The 24,434-nt window shown below is 45.9% G+C and overlaps 1 protein-coding gene across 9 annotated transcripts in view; it reads right to left on the bottom strand.

The window, feature by feature from the left end:
- LRRC34 (leucine rich repeat containing 34) overlaps positions 1-24,434 on the bottom strand; it is a 341,237-nt gene that overhangs the window by 35,894 nt on the left and 280,909 nt on the right. For all 9 annotated transcript variants that reach the window (XM_085633736.1, XM_085633737.1, XM_085633742.1 and 6 more), the window contains 3 exons: positions 21,831-21,914; positions 7,157-7,285; positions 4,447-4,542 (listed from right to left, as the gene is read on the bottom strand). In XM_085633736.1, coding sequence (XP_085489862.1) covers positions 4,447-4,542; positions 7,157-7,285; positions 21,831-21,914 — 309 coding nt within the window. The remainder of the gene's footprint in view (positions 1-4,446; positions 4,543-7,156; positions 7,286-21,830; positions 21,915-24,434) is intronic.

Below are 24,434 nucleotides of genomic sequence, written 5' to 3'. Positions count from 1 at the left end.
ACGCTCCACCAAGATAGATCCGCTGCAGCTTCTCTGGAGATCCTGATAGACTCCCTGAGATCTCCGTTGTGCTGATACCACTGCCTGCGGAGGCACCACTGGAGCGCCCTCATGTGCCAGCGTGCATGGTTGACCAACAGAATGCAGGAGGCGAACAGACCGAGCAGGCGAAGGACCTTCAGAACCGGAACAACCGCTCCATTGTGGAATAAAGGGACCATCTCCTGAATGTCGAGAATTCTTTGAGGAGGAGGAAATGCTCGACACACAGTAGTGTCCAGTACCGCCCCTATGAACAGGTTGCGTTGAGAGGGCACCAGGTGAGATTTGGGCACGTTTATCGAAAAACCCAATTCGAACAACAACTGAGATGTTACCTGCAGATGATGCTGCACCATCTCTGGGGACTCTGCCTTCAGAAGCCAGTCGTCCAGGTAGGGGAAAACCGGAATCCCCGACCTCCTGAGATGGGCCGCTACCACTGCCATCACCTTCGTGAAGACTCGAGGTGCGGTAGTAAGACCAAACGGGAGGACCGCAAACTGGTAATGTTGCGACCCAACTGTAAAACGGAGATACTTCCTGTGCGACTTCAGGATTGGGACATGGAAGTACGCGTCCTGCAAGTCGAGCGACACCATCCAGTCTCCTTGCTGCAACGCTTGAAGAACCTGTGCCAGGGTCAGCATCTTGAACTTCTCCTGTTTCAGGTAAAAGTTCAAGACTCTGAGGTCCAGTATCGAACGCAATCTGCCGTCCTTCTTGGGAATCAGGAAATACTGGGAGTAGCATCCCTGACCCCTTTCCTGCTCCGACCCGACCCCCCACAGGTCTTACATGATCCAGAATGGGGGATCTAGGTCTGCTTCCCTGAAGCCTCATTGGGATCAGAGGAGGAGGAAGAAGAAGAAGAGGGGTTGCGTCCAGAACCTCTCCGACCCTTTTGTCTCCCTCTATAGGACCTATAGAGGGGATTCTGCTGTTGTTGCTGCTGCTGCTGCTGCTGAGGCTGCCGGAAGGAGCGAAATGAAGACCTTCCGAAACCCCTAAACTTTTTAAAACCAAAACCTTTAGCAGGAACTTGCAGACCCAAAGATTTAGCTGTTACCCTGCTGTCCTTAAATCTCTGTAGGGCGGAGTCAGCTTTTTCTCCAAATAATTTTTGTCCATCAAACAGCAAATCCACCAATGTGGCCTGAACATCCGAAGAAAAGCCAGATGAACGGAGCCATGCCTGCCTTCTCGTGGCTATAGACGAGCCCATTATTCTTGCCACTGAATCTGCTGTATCAAGCCCCGAATCACTTGTCTTGCAGCAGCTTGAGTATCTGCGACCACCTCCATGAAGGACGCCTTATCACCCTCAGGCAGCTTAGGGGCTAAAGACTTCATTGAGTCCATTAAGGCATGCACATAACGACCCAGCAAGCACGTGGCATTGGTAGATTTAAGTGCCATACTTCCTGATGAAAAAGTTTTCTTAGCTGCGTGGTCCACCTTTTTGGACTCCCTGTCCGCAGTAGACTGAGGGAAAGCTCCCGAAGCATGCTTCGAGCAGGACGCCTGCACAACTAGGCTCTCTGGAGACGGGTGCGTAGAAAGAAAATCTGGATCCCCAGGTGCCACCCTGTATCTTCTCACCACCTGCCTGGAAACCGCTGGAGAAGAAAGTGGTTTACGTCATACCTCCAAAACAGGCTCCAAAATAGCCTCATTAAAAGGCAGTAAAGGCTAAGAAGTCGAAGTAGGTGAATGCAACACCTCTGTCAGCAGGTTAGATTTATATTCCGCAGAGGGCAACTGCAAATCCAACAACTCTGCAGCCTTCTTTATAACCATATGGTAAGGAATCAATTCCTGAGGTGGAGATGATCTAGATGAAGTATGTTCCCACTCAGGAGTCGTCAGAGGACGTGTCCACTTCACCTTCCTCTACCTCCACTCTATACCTTTCCTCATCCAAGACTCTTTGGGCCTCCCTTCTCGACCGAATCCGTGGAGCCGGCGTCGTCGGCGCCGTACGCGGCGTCGGTGGAGCCAGAGGTGTAGGAGTCGGCGGCGCCAAAGACGGAGTCGGCGGCGCCGGACGCGGCGCCGAGGGAGTCGGCAACGGCGTCGAGGAAGGCTCTGAAGCATGACGATCCAGCCGGAGTCGCGATGGATCCCCAGACGGTGCCGGAAACTGCCACGAAGGCGCCATCGGCAGAAAAGGCATAAACGGGGCCTGGGCATACTGCTGTGGTACCCCTAGAGCATACGCCATAGGACCCACGGGACCAGTCGGTGCACCGGATGGGAAGGCAGCCCGATTGAAGATTCCATACATAGCATTTAAAAAATGCGAAGAATCCGTAACAGGAGCCGGGAACTGCGGATAAGGAACAGATCCTGGATCCATCTGCGGAGTACCTGGCAACGGCGCCGCAGTGTCCTCTACCGGAGCTGTAGGATCCTCAGGTCCTGGAGAAGGCTCCTTCTTTTGTTCCTGCTCATCATCAGAAACAGACGACTCCACTGGAACCGGAGACGGCGCCGGTGATGGCGCCGGGGACTGCGCCGGTGACCGCGCTGGAGTCCGCTTCGGCGAAGGAGATCCTTCTGGAGACTTAGAAGGAGAAGGAGAAGGAGACAAATCCTTACTTCGGCGTCGAGGCGAAGTCGATCTCGACGCCTTGTTCTTCGAAGACCGGCGCCGAGAGGAATGCTTCCTTTTCTTATGATGTTTTTTCGACTTCGATGAACGTGAAGTCGACGACTCCGGTCTCGACCTCTCCTTCTTTCTACCTCTCTTCTCCTTTTTGGCCTTGGCCATAAAAAGCTTCGCCTTCCTTTCCTTCAATGCCTTCGGATTCATCCTCCTGCAGCTTGAACAATCTTCGACGTCGTGGTCAGATGAAAGGCACTACAAACAATCATCATGGGGGTCTGTCATAGACATGTGGCCCCCACATTCCCTACAGGGCTTAAAACCCGACTTCCTCGTCGAAGACATAACAGATTTTCTCTAACAGTAACACCGAACAACTACAAAGTAGCAGGAGAGTACTGGAAAAACCGTTGCGCGTCGACGGCGCGGAAAAAAGGGAACTGAAGTCATCATGCCGACGTGGCTCTCTTATGGCTCCGGTGACGTCATACGGAGTCGCGAGCCGATGCATTGTGACGTCGTCCACGTCGGCGTAGAGAGCTGGGGAAAAAAGTTCCGTGGAATGCTGGCGCAGGGGATAGTCACAAGGTGAGGAATCCACTGGCAGATGTATCCTTCAGAAAAGGAGGGACTAAGAAGCCTCCTTTTCAATCGTGAGCCAGCGTTTAGCATGGAGGATGATGCCCGCAAATGGAAAAGATGGGCGGGGCTTCAAGTCCGCCTCTGAAAGCTTTGGAATCCGTATTGATTCCAAGAAGTGCTCGCATGGCGAAAGCAGCGCATGCGCTCTGCTATCGCCAGGCGAGACCTAAAAATGAGAGCTTGTGGTCCCTCCCTTGCTACTACCGGCTCAAATTAAGCACTGCCTCAAGGCAACAGACTAAACAAAACAAGTAGCGGGGTGCGTTCCTTGGAAAGATGGATACTTCCATCAGGTGTTTCCCATGGGTGTTTAGGTGCTTTGCATGTAGCACGGGTAATATCTACAGGATTGTACATTGTCTCCCTTTCTCCTCTCCCCTCAGATATGCTTTCTCTCTGTGTCATTGCCTAGACCTCATCTGCAAAAACTCCCAGTGGTTTTCTTGCCTCACTATCTCTCCCCTCCTAGCTGCTTTAAGTACTCTCTCCATCCATCCTAGCGGTTTCTTTACCCCCTCTCTTTCTCTCCAGCTATTCTCCATGCACCCTGATTGTAATACTACCCCATATCTTAACTCCCGCATAACTGTTCCCCCTACATCCCACTATATATATCTTCAAATAACAGACTCAACAGTAGCTATGTGAGTTCCTTGAGAAGATATCTGCTTCCGCTAGGTGTTTTCCCAGACATGCTTCTTCTATAGGAAGGTGTTTTCTGCAGGATTCCGGTGTGTGTTATGCATGGGGAACTAGATGCTCTTGTAAGTCTTTGGGACGCATCCCGTTGGTTTTCAGTATTCTCAAGACATGCTTGGCCTTTTTAAAAGGCAGGAGTTGACCAGTGTTCCCAAGTGTGTCTAGTTTTGGTTTCTACATGCAAGTACAGGCAAACAGCATTAGTGCATGTCTAGGTTTGAGAGTGTTAGCACTAAAGTCAGACTTGTTGGCATTAACAGTTTGGCTTTAAAGAGTACTTTCTACTCCTTCTGGAGTGGAATCGTGAATGAGAACGGATTGTCAGAACAAGGAAGCAGGCTTTCTCAGTTGAATTATACTGAATAAGAAAGTGGTTTACAAGCCAGCAAGCCTAGTGTTCCATTGATTGTGGGTATTTTGTTACTTGGAAGACAAATATATAATAGGTACATACATACCTGTAAGCTGTACAAAATAGGCCTGTTTACATTTAGAGATTTGATTGTTCTGTTTTGATTTAGGACTGTTGCCAATGCTATCAAACTTTGTGTATGCTGAAAATAAAAACAAAACATATGTAAGTAACATTAAGCAAAACAGATTCAATTTTCTTACAATGTGTCCACAAGTATTTATAATCTTAGAAGGTACACTTGCTGTGCCATTAGTATCCCAACCTTTGCAACACCCTTGCCCGCCATGGGATGGCGGTCTGTTGGAAAGCCTGTTCAAGCCTCAAGGAAGCTGCTGTGACAGACAGACATAAGTAATTGTCTCAAAACACCAGGACTAAACCAGGTGCATAGCTCCTGGATATCTTCTGCCTACTCACTCAAGGCACTCACCCACCCAAAAGTGGAGAAGAGCACCAAGTTGGAGGTGTTCAACATTCAAGACATTGCCACATGATAGCACTGTGGAACACAAGACCTAACCTATGTAAAGACTTTGACCAGAAGCTCACTTGCGTCGGTGCCTGCTCTGAGGCCCTAGGCATCCCAGATTCTGTAGAACCACCGAGGACTTTTCCCAGAAAGCCTAACCTGTGACATGTGGTAGGAAGCCTCAAAGTCCGGCTTAGCCCTTCCATTTACACTTAGAACCTGATTTAGGTATTTGCAGTAAAGGAAAATCTGTGATTTTTGGCAGATGTGATAAATCTTCGGTCAATACAATTTCGCTTAGAATAATCCACAATTTAGTACCACTGGCATAGTACAAAATGGTGGTGATAATTATGTTGTGGTAATTCCTCCAATAGGGATTTACTGCATCCACCAAAATCGATATTTTACATCGCCACCCACCGCAGGGGCTTTTCCTCCTTACGTCCTTACCACCATGTATTTCAGCAGACTCTTTGCATAAACGCCTCCAACTTAAATTCCCAAGTGACAGTTACGAAAATGGTTTATTCTGGTACAGACAGTGTTCTTTCTACTTAAGCTATAGTGGTGTCTAATTAACACATGTGGGGCTTTTAAACTGGGCCCTGGGGCAGTTGTTGGTTACTCGACTGTATCTATGTTGGATACTGTAGTATGTAACTGATGTCAAATGGCCTCAAGTACTTGTGTAGATATGAAGGCCCTCGCTACTATTGACTCTGTAAACTGAGATTGGAGTCTTCACAGGGATCACAATTTTAAGTTTTGCAATGTTTAACATACTCTGTAGACCCAGAGGTCTGTGGATCCCAGTACAGTCTGAAGACTTACAGAGTTGAAAACAATTTTTTTAACAATATGGGGACAGTATATGTCCCTTTGGCACGTTTCTTTAGTCTCCATGGTGTCCTGGAATACTTCTGCTCCGCATTATCCCACATCTAAAGTTTTCATCCCAAGCGGGCTCAGAGCCTTGCATCACGTAATTGTGGTCAGACCTCAAATAAACGGATTAGATGTTAATAATGTCATGCCTCAAAGGACACTAGACATAATTTTGTAATGGAAATGTCTCAAACATTACTGACTAAATTTACTCCAAACCACAAAAGTCCATACTATAAGGAAAATCCTTATTTCATAACATTTGTTTAATTTCGTTCAGCAGCTTTTGCTTAAAAGTAACAATACATATAGTACTTCGGTTGAAAATGCTACCTTTGTGCCTACACCTTAAATTTTACCCCCATGAATGGATATGCATAAAACACATATTTGTGACATAAACCAGAATTTACCATTTTTACCGGTTTGGCCTTAATGGAAAGATTCAGGGAATAACAAAGATTCCAAGCTGCTATTAGTCCAAGCGACTGGTTGCTTACTGCAACTGTAGGGTGATGGGAAGCCTACACCATCTGCCATGGTTACCTGTCTCCTGCTTCAGATCTCCACCTGTAGTTCTCTCCAACCTCCATCTCTGCTCCAGTGGAACGCAACAGCCAGACATCTGCTCCTCTATAAATAGTTCCTTCACCAATGAAGCACTCTACAAGGTTACATGCGTTAAAGGAAGGCGAGGCTTCTATACATGCTTGGGAGTGTCCAACATGTCAAGCCTAAGGTACACACCCTTGAAATTCCACACAGATCTATAGGAGGCAGACATTGAGCACTTCTAAGGCATGTACAGGCTGGGAAGATGTTACCGTGCATGGCTGCAACTGGACCCCCAGTGTCCTGACTTATGGTGGAGGTCCACGTCCCTCTTGACTATCTCCACAGTCTCGGAAAGGTCGTGGCTCTAAAAGGTCTTGGGCAACTCATTCAGTTTCCTGCTGTCAGAGCCTCAAGTTGGCCATCACTTCCAGGATCTACTCCAGACACATGTTCATGGATGGGGAGCACTAAAGCGGGCCCCACCACAGCCTTGGGCCACCAATGCATCAGCTGCACTTGTTGGCGGCAAGTCCTGGGGCACAGCAGAAAATATGTTAGCCTTACTGCACGGATGGGTTGTGTCTTATGCTCAGGCAGGCCAATTTGGCTTTTGCCAGGGGACTGTGTCATTGGATTTGTGTTGTGCTTTGTGGATCTGGTAAGGGCAGATGAGTTTGTTGTGCTGTTTGGCAGACACAAAGCCTACTGCCAGGGAGCGATTGCAGATCGAGCCTCAGACACACAAAGAAAGACGAGACTGACACTGGTTTTCCGCTATGTGAACAGCATACCACTTATTGTTCAAAAGGACTTACCATACTACATTTGCATTTTTACTCACCAGATCACAATCACCAAGGTCCAATTCCTCAAGTGATGTATTAATCTGTAGCATTGCTGCAAAATGCATTCCACCCTTATTTCCAATTTTGTTCCCTGTCAGCTTAAGACGTTTCAAAGTCTCATTTCGCTGCATAAAAACATAAAATTGTCATTTATCAGAGGCCTTTCTAGATGTGGATGAGAAAGAATGACACAGTTATGTCAGAAGGCACATGACAGAATCTGACTTGTGGAGATTATTACCAACTCCAGAGTACCAGAAATCAGGAGAGAAATACATGAAGCTGGAAATGCTGTTTTTTTAGAATTCAAAAGTAAAGTGTTTAAACCAGCAGTTGCTTTAATTAAGAAAATTAAAATGATATGGCTTAGCTAATGAATAACACAAAAAAACCAACTTTATGTGCATGTGTTTCTTCTTTATTGTATGCATTTCAATGATAAGTGACATTGTTGCCACAACCTCTTTTTAAAATAAGAGTGGTGGGCACATTACCGATTCTTTTGACGTCTGTTGACCCCCACTAAATAATTCCTGGAAGATGAGAACCCTGGTCTAAGTAATTTCTGTGATTTGGAGCTCAAAAATAATGCACAAAAATACAGAAACGGGAACACATCAAACATATACACAAATAATGAATTTCCTTATTTCACAGTTAAATAATATACCAACATTAGAAATTTTTATTTTAATGGAAGGTTAGAACTTTTCAAAAGGTAGACTCTACCATGTCACTTTGTCTTTTTTTGCTCTGAATTCATGCCTTTTTTGTAGGTGCATACCAGTGCTTCAACCAAGCCCACAAATAGTCCATTCTAGAGTCTGTTTACTGTACTTGCGCTGCTCCCACGAATCAAGCTAAGGACACCAACTTAGTTTTTATCCTCCAATTTCAAATTCCTCCACATTTACAAGCGTTTTAAAAAATTTCAAGTTTTCATTTTGCTCTTTTATGCTTTAATATTTATAATTCTGTATTAGTCTGTTAATATTATTAATTTTCTAAACAGTTGTGAACCCACAGGGGTCCGCGTACTCCACATTAAGAACCACTGTGGTAGAGTACATAGATAATAATTAAGTCTGGAAAGAATTAAAACGTTTCTAACAGATTCCTCCTTCCGATGCAGAGATGTGAGGTATCTTTTGGATAAAGGATGCATGACCTACAAAAATGCTGTAAAATGCTGGCTTTCTTTAGCTTAGTCTATACTCATTCAGAGTAATTCCACACACTTTTTTAAATCAGGACCCATGTGTGTCACTGCTGGGCAGACAACATGAAAATTGATGGGTAAACAGGAATGAGATTTATGGTTTGTTTAGGATCTTTGATGCGCTTACCCTAGTAGCTTAAAGATGAAGGTCAAGTGACACTCTGGCTAGCTTTGACAAGGTGAACAAAATGTAACAAGTATTGGCAAAGCTAATAGGTTTCAGCAATCCATTAGTTATTGGCGTTGTCAATGATAATGTTTTTTAGCCATGTGTTATGGAGTGGGTGTATGTGGTGTGGAGTGGAATTATGTGGTTTGAAATTGTTTGTTGCGGAATTGAGTGGCGTATATTTATTTAGTGTTGAGAGAAGATACCTGTAGTGGAATTATTAGCTTGGTGTGCAGTGGAAATATGTGGATGGTAAATATGTGGTATTGTGTGTAGTGGAATGGCATGTAGTCAAGTGGAATTATGTGGTGTGGTGTTGAGCTTTGCGGCATGATGTTGAATTCTGTGGAGTGGACTGGATGTATGAGGTGTATAGTGGAACTGTGTTGTGGAGCGAAATTATGTGGCTTGTTGTGGAATTATGTGGTGTGGATGGGAAATGTGTAGTGATTAATTTGGCCCTATTTTTAGAACAAGGGTGAAACCTTCTGAGGCAATGCTGTATGTAGCTTTGTCAGAAGAGCTGCGATATGAGTCAATTCTCAGTGTTAAGTTGGTTGAGCAAATTCTGAGGTCAACATAGTTTAAGCATTCCAGACTGAAGTGGCATAAATGACGCTAATGAGCTGGAATGATAGTTTAAAATTTACACTGTTGCAAATGTTCTCAATTTGTTCTGCGAAGAAAATAACAGAGCTAAACTGAATGCCATCTAAATGAAGAGGTGCTGAAAGACAATGGATAGATTTCCAATAGAATAAGAGAGCAGTGCAGTTCTTACTTTCGGGATTCACAAAAGGCATTTAGTAGTAGTATAATTAACTTTACTACTACTAAATGCCTTTTGTGAATACCGAAAGTCGTAAAGTTAGGATTTAGTCTCAGTTTAGTAGTAGTAAAGTTAGGAGTCCTAACTTTACTACTACTAAATGACTTCTGTGAATACCAAAAGTAGTAAGCTTAGGATTTTATCTCAGATTAGTTCTGTGAATGGGTCCCAGGGTCATTGCATCAATTTTTGGGATAGCTTCTATATTACTTTTTATATTTTGGCAAGCTTCAGTGACAAGAAGACAGTAGCAGCCCGTCCTCTGCCAAAGTAGGGGTGCGGCTCGGGAAGGAGGAGGGAGGTGCAGAGGGTTTGGGACAAAATAATTCAAATAATAAAAAAAAAATAAACTTACCTTAACGCCGGCGACGTCGTCTTCCATGCATCAGCGCTTCCTGAGCCTACCCTGCAGCCAATCATGAGCCTGCTCTTGCATGAGGGCAGCTTCATGATTGGCCTGAGCACCAGCAACTTGCGCGCCCAGGCAGACTGGGAGCCTGTGTCTGCTCTCTCCAGCCCCAGCAACGCAGCTGAGGCTGGAGAGAGCTTCACTTCACATGAGATGCCTGCACACCACTCCCCCGCCAGCAGTATCATCCCCTGGACTCGCCCCCAAGACTTGTCAGAGTCCTGGGGATTAAAATAAAACGATAATAAAACGGGTTTAAAACACGTTTTATTATCGTTTCATTTGATGGTAGAGGAGTAAAGAACAAGTTACTTACCTTCGGTAACGCTTTTTCTGGTGGATACAGTATCTGCCTGTGGATTCCTCACCTTGTGAATATCCCCTGCACCAGCATTCCACGGAATTTTTCTTCCCCAGCACTCCACGTCGACGTGGGCGACGTCATAATACATCGGCTCCGCTCGCGACTCCGTATGACGTCACCGGAGCCATAAGAGGCCCACGTCGGCGTGATGACGTCAGTTCCACCCATTTTTTCCGTGCCTTCGAGGCGAAAGGTGAACCAACGACAAACTCAAAGTATACACAGTATACCAACACATATACACAGTATACAAAGGAAAAGGATGCTAAATAAACAAGCATTTCCAACAAATGTACAAGCATTTCAAACAAGACCTATTTCAAGGTATACAAAGGTGGACAACGGGGAGGCGGGTGGACCAGTGAGGAATCCACAGGCAGATACTGTATCCACCAGAAAAAGCGTTACCGAAGATAAGTAACTTGTTCTTCTGATGGATACATCTGCCAGTGGATTCCTCACCTTGTGAATAGATTCCCACAGCAGTCCCCACTCCCGGAGGAGGGTGTCCACCTTCCTATACCAGAAAGTCTTGCAACACAGAGCGCGCGAAGTGGCCCTCCCTCCTCATCTCGGAGTCCAAGCAATAATGCTTTGCGAAAGTATGGAGGGAGGCCCAAGTCGCAGTTTTACAAATATCTGCCACAGGAACACCCCGGGCCAAAGCAGATGTAGATGATTTTGCTCTAGTCGAATGAGCTCTAATGCCCTCAGGAGGAGTCTTACCAGCCAGGGCGTAGCAGATCTTGATGGCAAGGATGATCCATCTCGATAGTGTGCGCTTGTGCACCGCTCTACCCTTCGAATGACCAATGTAGCCAATGAAGAGTTGATCATCTAGACGAAAGTCTTTAGTCCTGTCCAGATAAAAACTCACAGCCCTCTTCGGGTCCAGGCGATGGAGTCTTTCCTCCTCCTTGGAAGGATGAGGAGGTGGATAAAAAACAGGGAGAGTAATAGACTGCCCCAAATGGAACGGAGTAACAACTTTGGCAGGAAGGCAGCCCTGGTCCTAAGAACCATCCTTTCAGCATGTAATGTAAGAAAAGGGGGTCTAGAATTAAGAGCTTGGAGCTCACTCACCCTCCTTGCCGAGGTTATGGCTACAAGAAAAACCACCTTAAAGGACAACAGCCTCAAAGGACAGCTATGTAGAGGCTCAAATGGGGACCCCATCCGAAAGGTTAAAACAAGATTAAGGTCCCACTGTGGCATTACAAAAGGAGTGGGAGGAAATATGTTTGTAAGGCCCTTGATAAACCTCAGAACAACCGGAGATTTAAACAGTGACGGCTGATCCGGAAGGCATAGAAAAGCCGATAAGGCCGAAAGATAGCCCTTGACCGTGGCCACAGCACAGCCCTGCTGAGCCAAGCAAAGAGCAAACTGGAGCACATTAGAAAGATGGGCTTTTAAAGGGTCAATGGACCTCTCTCCACACCACTTTACAAATTTAGACCACCTGTAGGAGTAAATGGACTTGGTGGAGTGTCGCCTGGCCGATAAAATAACGTCCACCACATCAGGTGGGAGAGAGAAAGAACTCAGGTTGCCCCGTTCAATCTCCAGGCATGAAGGTGTAAGCTCTGGAGGTGGGGGTGTAGAACCTGCCCCTCCGACTGCGAGAGGAGGTCTGCCCTCAGAGGGAGACGGAGCGGAGGGCACGAGGAGAGGTGGAGGAGATCTGTATACCACACCCTTCTTGGCCAATCCGGGGCGACCAATATGACTTGGGCCCGGTCTTGGCGAATCTTCCTCAGAACCCGAGGAATCAAGGATATGGGAGGAAACGCGTAAAGGAGTTGTGAGCCCCAATTCAACTGAAACGCGTTCCCCAACGCCCCCTGCATCGGAAACTGGAGACTGCAGAATGACGGGCAGTGCGCGTTCTCGCGGGTGGCAAACAGGTCCACCCGATGTGTCCCCCACGTCCGAAAGACGTGACGAACCACCTCCGGATGGAGCCTCCACTCGTGGTCGGCGGAGAGCTGCCAACTGAGACTGTCCGCACGTACGTTCAACACCCCGGCCAGATGATTTGGCATCAGACAAATCTGATGGTCCTGAGCCCAGGACCATAGACGTATGGCCTCTCTGCATAGACCAAGAGACCCCACTCCTCCCTGCTTGTTGACATACCACATCGCGGTAGTGTTGTCTGTCAGGACTTGAACCGACTGAACGCGAAGGGAAGGGTGGAAGGCCTTGAGCGCCAAACGAATCGCCCGCAACTCCAGAAGGTTGATGTGAAGCAACCTTTCCTCTGGAGACCAAAGACCCTTGATCTCCAGATCCCCCAGATGAGCACCCCACCCTAAAGTGGAGGCATCCGTTATCACTGTGGCCACCGATGGAGGCAGATGGAAGGGCTTTCCTTGCGACAGATTGCCCTCCACGCTCCACCAAGATAGATCAGCTGCAGCTTCTCTGGAGATCTTGATCGACTCCCTGAGATCCCCATTGTGCTGATACCACTGCTTGCGGAGGCACCACTGGAGCGCCCTCATGTGCCAGCGTGCATGGTTGACCAACAGAATGCAGGAAGCGAACAGACCGAGCAGGCGAAGGACCTTCAGAACTGGAACAACCGCTCCATTGTGGAATAAAGGGACCATCTCCTGAATGTCGAGAATTCTTTGTGGAGGAGGAAATGCTCGACACACAGTAGTGTCCAGTACCGCCCCTATAAACAGGTTGCGTTGAGAGGGCACCAGGTGAGATTTGGGCACATTGATCAAAAAACCCAAGTCGAATAACAGCTGAGATGTTACCTGCAGATGATGCTGCACCATCTCTGGGGACTCTGCCTTCAGAAGCCAGTCGTCCAGGTAGGGGAAAACTGGATTCCCCGACCTCCTGAGATGAGCAGCCACCACTGCCATCACCTTTGTGAAGACTCGAGGTGCGGTAGTAAGACCAAACGGGAGGACCGCAAACTGGTACCCAACCCTAAAACGGAGATACTTCCTGTGCGACTTCAGGATTGGGACATGGAAGTGCGCGTCCTGCAATTCGAGCGACACCATCCAGTCTCCTTGCTGCAACGCTTGAAGAACCTGCGCAAGGGTCAGCATCTTGAATTTCTCCTGTTTCAGGTAAAAGTTCAAGATTCTGAGGTCCAGGATTGGACGCAATCTGCCGTCCTTTTTGGGAATCAGGAAATACCAGGAGTAGCATCCCTGACCCCTTTCCTGCTCCGGAACCACCTCTATTGCACCCTTATGAAGCAAGGCTAGAATTTCTTTCTGAAGGCGAAGCAGATGGTCCTCTGAGCAGTAACCTTCGCAAGGAGGGTAAGGGGGAGGAAACTCCCGAAAGGGAAGGGCGTACCCAGTCTCTACGAGGTTCAAAACCCAAAGGTCTGTCGTAACAGATTTCCAACCCCGTAGAAAGTAGGACACCCGACCCCCCACAGGTCTTACATGATCCGGGATGGGGAATCTAGGGCTGCTTCCCTGATGCCTCATTGGGAGCAGAGGAGGAGGAAGAAGAAGAGGGGTTGCGTCCAAAACCTCTCCGACCCCTTTGTCTCCCTCTATAGGATTTATAGAGGGGATTCTGCTGTTGCTGCGGCTGCTGTTGCTGCTGAGGCTGTCGGTAGGAGCGAAAAGATGACCTTCCAAAGCCCCTAAATTTCCTAAATACAGAACCCTGTGCAGGAGCTTGCAGACCCAAAGACTTTGCTGTTAATCTGCTGTCTTTAAATCTTTGTAGAGCAGAATCTGCCTTTTCACCAAACAACTTCTGCCCATCAAATGGCAAATCCACTAATGTGGCTTGAACATCCACGGAGAATCCCGACGAACGGAGCCATGCCTGCCTTCTTGCAGCTATGGACGAGCCCATAATCCTTGCCACCGAATCCGCCGTATCCAATCCCGACTGGATCACCTGTCTGGCAGCGGCCTGAGTGTCTGTAACCACCTCCAAGAAGGAAGCCTTATCGCCCTCCGGCAGCTTAGGGGCCAAAGTCTTCATTGAGTCCATCAATGCGTGCACGTAACGCCCCAGCAAGCACGTGGCATTGGAAGACTTTAATGACATACTCCCCGAAGAGAAAGTCTTTTTAGCAGCCTGGTCCACCTTCTTAGACTCCCTATCTGCGGGAGACTGAGGGAAAGCCCCCGAAGCATGCTTCGAGCAGGATGCCTGCACAACTAGGCTCTCTGGAGACGTGTGTATAGATAGAAAATCCGGATCCCCAGGCGCCACCCTATACCTTCTCGCCACCTGTCTGGAAACCGCCGGAGAAGCAAGTGGTTTCCGCCATACCTCCAAAACAGGCTCCAAGATGGCCTCATTAAAGGGCAGTAAAGGCTCTGAAGTGGAAGTAGGAGAGTGCAGAACCTCTGTCAACAAGTTCGATTTATACTCTGCTGAGGGCAACTGTAAATCTAACAGCTCTGCAGCCTTTTTGATAACAGTATGGTAGGGAGCCAGTTCTTGTGGTGAAGAGGATCTTGCCGATGTGTGCTCCCATTCTGGGGTGGTGTCTAGGCCACTAGCCTCTTGTATGCCCTCAAAATCATCAGAGGATGTGTCCACCTCACCTTCCTCTACCTCTTCTCTGTACCTTCCTTCTTCCAATACCCTTTGGGCCTCCCTTCTCGATCGAATCCGGGGAGCCGGCGTCGACGACGTCGTACGCGGCGTCGGTGGAGCCAGAGGTGTTGGAGTCAGCGGCACCATAGACGGAGTCGGCGGCGCCGGACGCGGCGCCGATGGAGTCGGCAGCGGCGTCGAGGAAGGCTCTGAAGCAGGTCGATCCATCCGAAGTCGTGGCGGAACCCCAGACGGCGCCGGAAACTGCCACGAAGGCGCCATCGGCAGAAAGGGCATGAAGGGGGCCTGAGCATAATGCTGCGGCACCCCCAACGTATAAGCCATGGGACCCACGGGACCAGTTGGTGCTCCGGATGGGAAGGCCGCCCTATTAAAAATACCATACATGGCATTTAAGAACTGAGTAGAATCAGTACCTGGAGCAGGAAACTGAGGATAAGGCACTGAACCTGCATCCCTCTGCGGAGTATTTGGCTGCGGCGCCGTAGTGTCCTCCACCGGAGCCATAGATTCTTCAAGCGCCGGAGTCGGTTCTTCCTCCCGTTCCTGATCCGAAACATGCGACTCCACCCGATCCGGAGACGGCACCGGGGACTGCGTCGGGGACTGCGCCGGTGAATGCTCTGGAGCCCGCTTCGGAGACGGAGAACCTCCCGGAGTCTTAGAGGGAGAAGGAGAAGGTGAAATGTCCTTACTCCGATGACGCCGAGGTGAAGTCGACCTCGACTTCCTGCTCTTCGAGGACCGGCGTAGTGAAGAGTGTTTTCTTTTTTTATGATGTCTCCTTGACTTCGACGACCTCGAAGTCGACGCCGCCGCCCTCGATTTATCTTTCTTTCTCCCTCTCTTCTCCTTACCGATCTTCGCCATAAACAGCTTGGCCTTTCTTTCCTTTAATGCTTTAGGATTCATCCTCCTACAGCATGCACAGTCTTCGACATCGTGGTCCGACGAAAGGCACCACAAACAGTCCTCATGTGGATCCGTCATGGACATATGTCCGCCACATTCCCTACAGGGCTTAAAGCCCGACTTCCTCGTCGCAGACATTACAGAATTTTGCAACAGAAACACCTTACAACTACAAAGTAGCAGGAGTACTGGAAAAAAACGTTGCACGTCGACGGCACGGAAAAAAGGGAACTGACGTCATCACGCCGACGTGGGCCTCTTATGGCTCCGGTGACGTCATACGGAGTCTATGTATTATGACGTCGCCCACGTCGACGTGGAGTGCTGGGGAAGAAAAATTCCGTGGAATGCTGGCGCAGGGGATATTCACAAGGTAAGGAATCCACTGGCAGATGTATCCATCAGAATTAATGTCTTTGGCTACAAGGACGTGAGCTGACGATGCATTTGAAGAGCATGCAATGCAGATATGTGATTTCACTGAATTTGGATGTGTGGGGATTTTGCTAGGAAACAGATGAAGCACTAGAGTGAGCACCTAACAAATTTTGGCTGCAAGGGGACAATAGGTTTTGTAAATTTGTGTGGAATTATTGTGACGCAGAATGATTTAACCTGCGAGTTATAGAATATCAACGGAATAATAGCAGCACACAGGATCAAGTGAGATCAAGATGGTGGGTTGTAAAAAATAAAGAGTAGAGGTGCACATAAACAACCAACATTGGTGCTTAGGTACAGTATTAAAAATTACATACACTGATTCATAATACTTGTAGTGTTTAAAAAAACTGAATTCTATTTAAAAGTCACTTTAGAGAACATTCTTCAGGAGCATAGCACCTTTCTGAACCCGATATTCTAATGGGAGCTTCTTGATCACGCTTTAGAGCCGAACAGGTCGAAACACTTTGGGAAATCGCAGTAGCTACTTCCACTAGATGGGAAACGTCCTTCGGACCGAAGCCGGAATCCCGCTGTGCCTTTACAGTGCCAGTAAAAGATCAAACACATCTTTAGAAGGCATTCGTTCATCTAGAAGGATTGGTAGAATGTTTAGAAATATTTAGAGTTTGATTTGATATGAACTGAAGCTTCAATTCACGTTTTCTGGATTGTACATTTATGTATATAACCTAATAAATATTTATGAATATTTATACTGCTGGTTTACCATTTTCCACTTTCCACTTAGAAAAGTTACTCTGATATTTTGTCAAATGCATACTAATTTCTTACTATGAACGTTCAAAACGTATCCAATCGAATGCATTTAAAATAATACTTTAAGTTTGACCAACAACTTATTGTAAGATAACTCCCAAGCAGTGTACTGTACAAGGCCACTTTCAAATCAGAACTATGTTTTTGGAATTAAGATACAAGATCCTCATTTTTAGATATGGTATTTTAGGAGGGGGTCTGTTGCCTGCAGTCCTGCACTGCAAAGGGACAGTAGACTTTTTACTGTGATTATATTCAGTAGTCCTGAGTTCCAATATGTGATCATGGACACACCCATTATGTTCATATCTATACTTTCTTTTTTATAACAGCAAAAGAGAAAAAATGAGAAATAAATTGTTTCATTTTCAGAAAGAATAAATATAAAGTTTTAAAAAATTGGGATTTTCATAACCACTAAGCAGAGTCAGATTAGGTTTTTAGTAAGGACAAGATGGCAAACATTATACGCATAATCTTCTATTTGCAGGGCTCGGTAGCAAGCAGAGGCAGTGCCAGTAAAGGCATAAAAACACAAAGCCAACTGAGGTCCTCTTGAATTGCTTCTCTTCAGCAAGATGGGTGTTATCTTCTTCTGCCCTCTTACTTTTCGGCTTTAACTGTTGTTATTTCCACACCGTGCAATTAAGGGTGCAAGGGGAGAGCAATTAAACACTATTAATGCCTTACCCTTACCGCGTGCTGGCAGTAATGCTATTTGCACTCGATTTGCTAGTCTCACCTGCCAAAGGCAAATAAACACACACCCATTATCACTGTGTGTCATGTCCCAGCTACTGACCCTAAAAAGCATGCAGACAACAGTGTTAGTACCAGCATTCTAACCATCACCTTGGCAAATATTGAAACGTTTTCACAAGTATTATGGTTGATACTATGTTTGTCATGAAGATTGGGGTGCAGGTGCATTTTTAGGCTGTCCTTAGAGCTACTATCTGGTACACCTCTCTAAATTACCTCTGACAAAGTCTAACTCTTCGGAAACTTCTTAAGCGTTGTCCTTTACTTCTGATATGGCCAGTAATTCTTGTTATGCTCCCCACTGGAATTATGAGGTTTGCAAATTAACCATGGACCCTCAGTTTTTCTCCCTTTCACACCTGCTTGAACCTGGTGAAATCTCCAGAACCATGGGAAAGGAGGGATTACCGGGAACTCGGCTGTGAAATCTCTGATTTATTTTGTAATTCCTTATTTCTTTGGAGAACTTCTGGGTAACAATCTTCACCAGCTACAAACTCCACCTCCCAAAGTTACTTGTATTCCCAGTATCGATAACTTCAGGGAGGCAGAGTTAACAGCGGATTTTCCGTGGCACTTGTAACGAGCCCTTGGCCGCTATCTTTATTTTACAGCTTCCCTGAGTTTGTCCGAGGCGACCCTCATACATCCTTCTCTGTGAATAGGTACAGCACCAGGTTGCACATATGGTGAGAGCAGTTGTTGGTAAGGCTGGTTTACTCCATACATGTCTATGCCGTTACACCATTCTTTATAGATCAAGGTACAAGAGGCTCCAGAGTATCCCCTCTACCAGAACGGATCCTGTCTATTCGCAAGCTGCAGCCAAGCATAAAGAAGCTACTGTGGCGGTGGCAGAGTAGTGTAAAAATAGGTTTAACCTACAATTATATTGCCAAGCATGGCACACTAGACACTTAAAAAACAAAACAATTGTACATACAATTCGCTATTAGAAAATCGCAAACAGCTATGTACGACACTATGTTTTACAATGTTTGCGATTTCCAAAAGGTCGCATGGGATCTGCCTCATTAATATTCATGAAGCAGGTTGAAATTTGCGACCCATTGGGAATGGAAAGCACACACAGGGATGGTGGTGTGCTGGGGTCAGCAGACCACGACGTCTGAGACTGCTTTTTAGGTCTCACCTAGGCAGCGCTTGCGTTGTCTCTTCGAGACATGCTGTATTCAGGATATGGACATAAAGCTCCACCGACTTTCCACCCATCTTTTTAATTGGCTTCTGTCCCTCTCCTTTGTAAATGGTGGCTTTACATTGGTCAATAGGCTTGGAAATGCCTCCTTGGTATACCCTTGTCTCTTCTTGTAACCTCCCATGAGAACACCCACTGTTACATGTGTTGTTACTCCCTAGGTTTTAATTACAGTTTCAAGGCACTATTTTCTTAAAAGGCTTCAGGCAGGACACACACTTGGTCCTAAGAAAGCTGGCCGTGGTAACTTCACTCACTAGAACAACTTACATTTATATGAGACAGTCTATAAATTTCCCTTCATGAGCCCCACACAGAGTACAACCTAATCCGAAATTAATGTAATAATTATTTTGTCACATTTCAAAGCTACTAATTGTATATATGGACATAGCTATTTGAATGTACTCCTAGTACTGTCTTGCATGCAATGCATTATGGGTAGGGTGGATTTACCATATCTTCTGCAGGGTGCAGTACCATATGTGACCAAACGAGGTACCATGGGCCCTTTAACTTCGGTTGTTACACGTATGCTTTAATTAGACCCTGGGAGCACTATTTTCTTAATTGGCTTTCTTCTGCCTGCAGGCAGGATACACTCGCTTTCTCTCTCTCTCTCAACACTTTTGTTTTATTTAAGCAGCAAGGCTGCCTCAGATGGGATAATAAAAGACACAGAATGGAAGGACGGAATGCAGAACAAATCAAAACATTCACCCCCAGTCAAGAGATCTGGGTTAAATACATCATTCTTTTGCTCACCATGCCACCCCAGTTTAGACCTGGCCATATGCAAATCATTCTTGACCCTGTGCCTCATGGGAACAGTCCAGCCCGAACTGCCAAGCCAGGTCCTCCCTGGACCGGAAACAAGCATCCTAGGACCGGTTTCGGGGTTTCACCCATCTTCAGCCAGGATAGCTTGATTCCAGTGGCACAGTGAGCCCGGGACCCACGTCTGGGCATACCCGGCGCACTTAGGGCGAGAAGGCAAAAGACACACAATTGATGGACGGTTGGCTGTTCGGGCTGGACTGTTCCCATGAGGCACAGGGTAAAGACTGAGTTGCATATGGCTGGCTCCAAACTAGAATGGCATGGTGAGCAGACAAACAATGGATTTAGGCCCAGATCTCTGTACTGGGGTGAATGTATGACATTGTTCTACATTCTGTCCATCAACTGTTCTTTTTGCAGATGGGATAATGGCAGACATTCTTTTCTTTTACCTGAACATGGACGTGCTTGTTTTGTTAAAGTGGCTCGTCAGCTGTCCATTGATGTTACCACAGCCTTACGAATTTAAACATATAATTGCTTATATTTCAAGCAGCTGTATACTGTTTCGCTTAGGTAGTCTCTCTAGGAACAGCTTGCGGTACTGCATTTAGACATGCAGTGCTGGTGCTTTGCTCACTAGGGACCGCTAGGAGGAGCTTTCAGTACTGCACCGAGACATGCAGTGCTGGTGCCTTGCTCACTAGGGACCTCTAGGAGCAGCTTACAGTACCGCACCGAGACATGCAGTGCTGGTGCTTTGCTCACTAGGGACTTCTAGAAGCATCTCTCGGTACTGCACCGAGACATGCAGTGCTGGTGCCTTGCTCAATAGGGCCCTCTAGGAGCAGTTTGCGGTACTGCACCAAGACATGCAGTGATGTGCCTTGCTCTCTGGGGACCTCTAGGAGCAGCTTGCGATACTACACCGAGACAAGCAGTGCTAGTGCCTTGCGCACTAGGGACCTCTAGGAGCAGCTTGGGGTACTGCAACTAGACATGCAGAGCAGGTACCTTTCTCACTAGAGACCTCTAGGAGCAGCTTGCGGTACTGCACGGAGACATACAGTGCTGGTGCCCTGCTCACTAGGGACCTCTAGGAGCAGCTTGCGGTACAGCAAGTAGACATGCAGTGCTGGTGCTTTGCTCACTAGGGACCTCCAGGAGCAGCATGCGGTGCTGCACGGAGACATGCAGTGCTGGTGCCCTGCTCACTATGGATCTCTAGGAGCAACTTGCGGTACAGCTTTACTATTTGCAACGCCAGTATCTTAAACAATTAGTAATGCAAGACCTACTGCATTGCAAATGTTTGTTGAATAAAGCAGTTTTTTACTTTGAAATGCAAGCTGTTTTCCTTAAAGCAATATGGGATGCCTTTAAAAAAAATTTAAAGTTTCCTTTTTATTTTTTAAGAGTAGGCAGTGGTCAGTGGGACCTCTGCCTGCTCTTAAAAAATGCTGGCGCCACATTCAGAAAGGGGTTCCAAGGGGACCCCTTCCCGTTAACGAATGGGTTACCACCTCCTTCACGCAGTCGGTGAAGTATCAAAGTTTTGTGACCACATTTTGGTCGCAAAATATTTATAAATGCCCCTGCGACTTGTTATTAGGAAGTGATGTCCTTTGAACGCTCCTTCCTAATAGCGACTCGCAAACCCAATTTGTGATTCGGTAATAGCTTACCGAATCGCAAATAGGGCTTTCTACATTTAAAAATGCTTTATCCAGGTCGCATCGGCCTTTGCGAGCTGAAAAAAAGCATTGTACATCTAGCCCTAAAGAAACCCAAATTAATACAATTCGAATGTAGTCTATATTAAAGGAGAACATGTTTGCTGGTAGTATGGCTCTTAGTGCAGCTTTTATGCCATCCGTGAGGAAGTGGGTGAAGTATTACATGTATAACCTCTGAATTTGCATTTTATTCTGCACAACTTTGGACTAAGTTGCTTTTTGCTCAACAACACCTCGAAACTGTAGGACAGCCTAGTCACCTTTAATCCAACATCTATATAAAAACAGTGGAACAAAAATGTCATTTGTTTGCAAGAGTGGTAAAAAAAACAATACAAATGCAGTTGTTTGGTAATTCTAAGACTGATCACTGACCAATCAATATTTGATTTCTCTACACCTCAATATACTAATTTCTTTCAGAAAACACTGTATGTAAAATAATGTACACAAAAATGAAACCTGGATAGAGAAGAATCCTTACGTGCAGTGCTCGTGCGATGAATTCGGCACCATCAGGACCAATGTCATTACACATAAGATTTAGGTAGGACAATGCTGGCGTTGCCTGAAAAAAAATGACTTACTAAATTAGAATCCATAGTCAGAGAACAGAAGTCAGGTGTATACCAAACTCACAACGTTTTACACAGGGCGCAAACTGGACTTACCCAGAGAATCTACCAGCTGCAAGTGAGCATCTCAGAGAGTGATCGAGGCACCCCCAGTTATTCCCGTCGAAATCTTTGTAAATGCTGTATTAGCAAGTGGGGTAGCCAGGCACCTCCAAACCTGCTCAACAGTAAATCTTTGTGACTTATATCCTGTATTAATTCATTGTCAGATGTTCTAGCCCACTACAAAATATCACAGATATTTCCCAGAAAGAATGGTTGAAGCCATTTCAAAATATTAAAACTGCTGGTAAAATGTACCCTCAATAATGGAAGGCAGTTAAAGAGAACAAGACACCAGTTACAGCATTCTGTGAAAGATGCCAACTTATTTTATTTTATAAGCACACATTAAAAAAAGGAAAACTAAAGTATTCTCAAATCATGTGGCAGTTTCCTTATGTAATTAGGAGCATGGTATTCAACACTTCACGTTAAGGCGAAAATGAGGAAAAGGACAAACGTGTTCATGCAGGATCCTTACCATCTATGGGGCAGGTTTTCAACCATGCATTTAGTTACTATAACAGTCGTAGATTCCAGGATTGCGTACCCTCAAGAAGAGAAAATTTGAAATATATCCAAGGTACTAAAATAGCCGCAAAGGGTAAGTGAATAACTAAAACCTATACATTTGTGAGCGTTTACCTGCTTTTGTAGGGAGATACTGTGGTACACCAGAAAACCCGCCCCAAACACGAAATTTGTAACTGGAAATTCCACCATTCTAACAGAAATTCCATAAGCACCAGTCCCATCTGCAGAGGTAACATTCAGCCAGTCAGTTCCAAAAATCACAAATTCAGCTGCAAATGTGTTCTTGGAAAGTCAACACAATATTATAAAACACACATTTATAATTAGCTATGTTTAAGGACGGCTCATATTACGTGGTAGTATACACACTGGAAGGCTCGAAAGAGGGAAAATAGCAAAAAATGTTCTCACGGAGGATTACAGCATTTATGGTAAATTTCCTACTTTATGGCATTCTGGACGAATACCTGGAATGTCCCTGGACATCAGTGGCCGTCATAGTTTTTGAAGACTACACACATACAAAAAATGTATGCATGAGGAACTTGCACCAGTTGCATTTGTAAATCTGAGAAATCTGGCCATTTGTAAATATACATTTTTGTTTGGCCAAGTGAAAGTATTTGATCCTTGTAGAGAAACCCCTTCCCCTCCACCCTTCCAATTGGGATGTGCTCCCTTCCCATGCCCAGATGCACACATTTTCTGGAAAACACCAATAAATGAAATGAAAGTTAATGCACTGGGTGTGGTGGAGCTCACTATAGAAAATGTAAAGGTGCTAATTGGTTTGTTGTTTTACAGTATTAAATACCCTGATGCAGATTGTACATCATATTGTCTAGATAAACTAACATAGTTGAGGGCAGATTTAAAAAAAAGAAGTATGGCAGCTGGTTATGGGACTTCTGATGACATGACTGTAATGAGAAATTGGATCTGGGTGTTCCTTTTGCATTTACAAATTGTTGTGCTGTAACATGCAACAGTACTACCTGTTTGGAGATTATATACATGTTTTCCTATGGAAGGGATGGAGGTGGTCACTACTAGTGTCTTAGCCGCTAATGGCTTGGGTACTATGCTCTGCTCTTAATCCTCATGGAAATATGTCTCATAATTGGACAGGCGGGGCAAAAGTAGCTTAGCCAGTCCTATATTATCTCCTGTTGGTCTTATAACAGTGGATTTGCGATTGGGTAATATGAAATAAACAGCCTTGATAGTGACAACAGAAGGTTGACCCTACTAAAGTATAAGATGTGGTGAGTGTACACAGAGTACCTGGTAGCGATATGGCGGTCAATTAGAGTGCAATGAACATCTATGTAGATAGGACACTTCTGGAATGCACCGTTTAAGTGTGATCAATTGTGAGGAACTAAGTCGGCACAGCTCTCGAACACAAAAGTTCTTGCATCAGTGCCAGAGTGTGCGCCTATTGCACAGAGCTCGGATTGGTGGCTTTGAATTTTGGGACGTTCGGATAGGTTACAGTGATCGTGATGAAGTGAAACAGGTTAATGATTGGACAATATGAAAAGACCTGCTTGGATAATGGTACAAAAGGTCTGGCACATTTTAGCCTTAAGATGTACTGTTCTGGCATAATGCTTGTGCTTCATTAAGCAACGATTAGAGCTGGACCATTGTGGAACTTACTGCCGGTATTAAGATGGTATTAAGATGGCACTAATGACTGGGTAATAACAATGGGTCTGCTTTGATAACGGCATCCAATGATTGAGAAGTATTGACTGGAGACAGTGCTCGTGGCTCTTTAAGCCGTGATTAGGGCCAAAACACAGTGGAACCCTAAATTGGAGCCAATGTGTTGATAATGATACTACACACTGGTTGCGAGATAGCGATGAGTC

The sequence above is a fragment of the Triturus cristatus genome, chromosome 11 (assembly GCF_964204655.1).
Source record: "Triturus cristatus chromosome 11, aTriCri1.1, whole genome shotgun sequence".
Taxonomy (NCBI): domain Eukaryota; kingdom Metazoa; phylum Chordata; class Amphibia; order Caudata; family Salamandridae; genus Triturus; species Triturus cristatus.
Note: the sequence above shows the minus strand (reverse complement) of the source record. Positions and strands in the feature narration are given on the sequence as shown.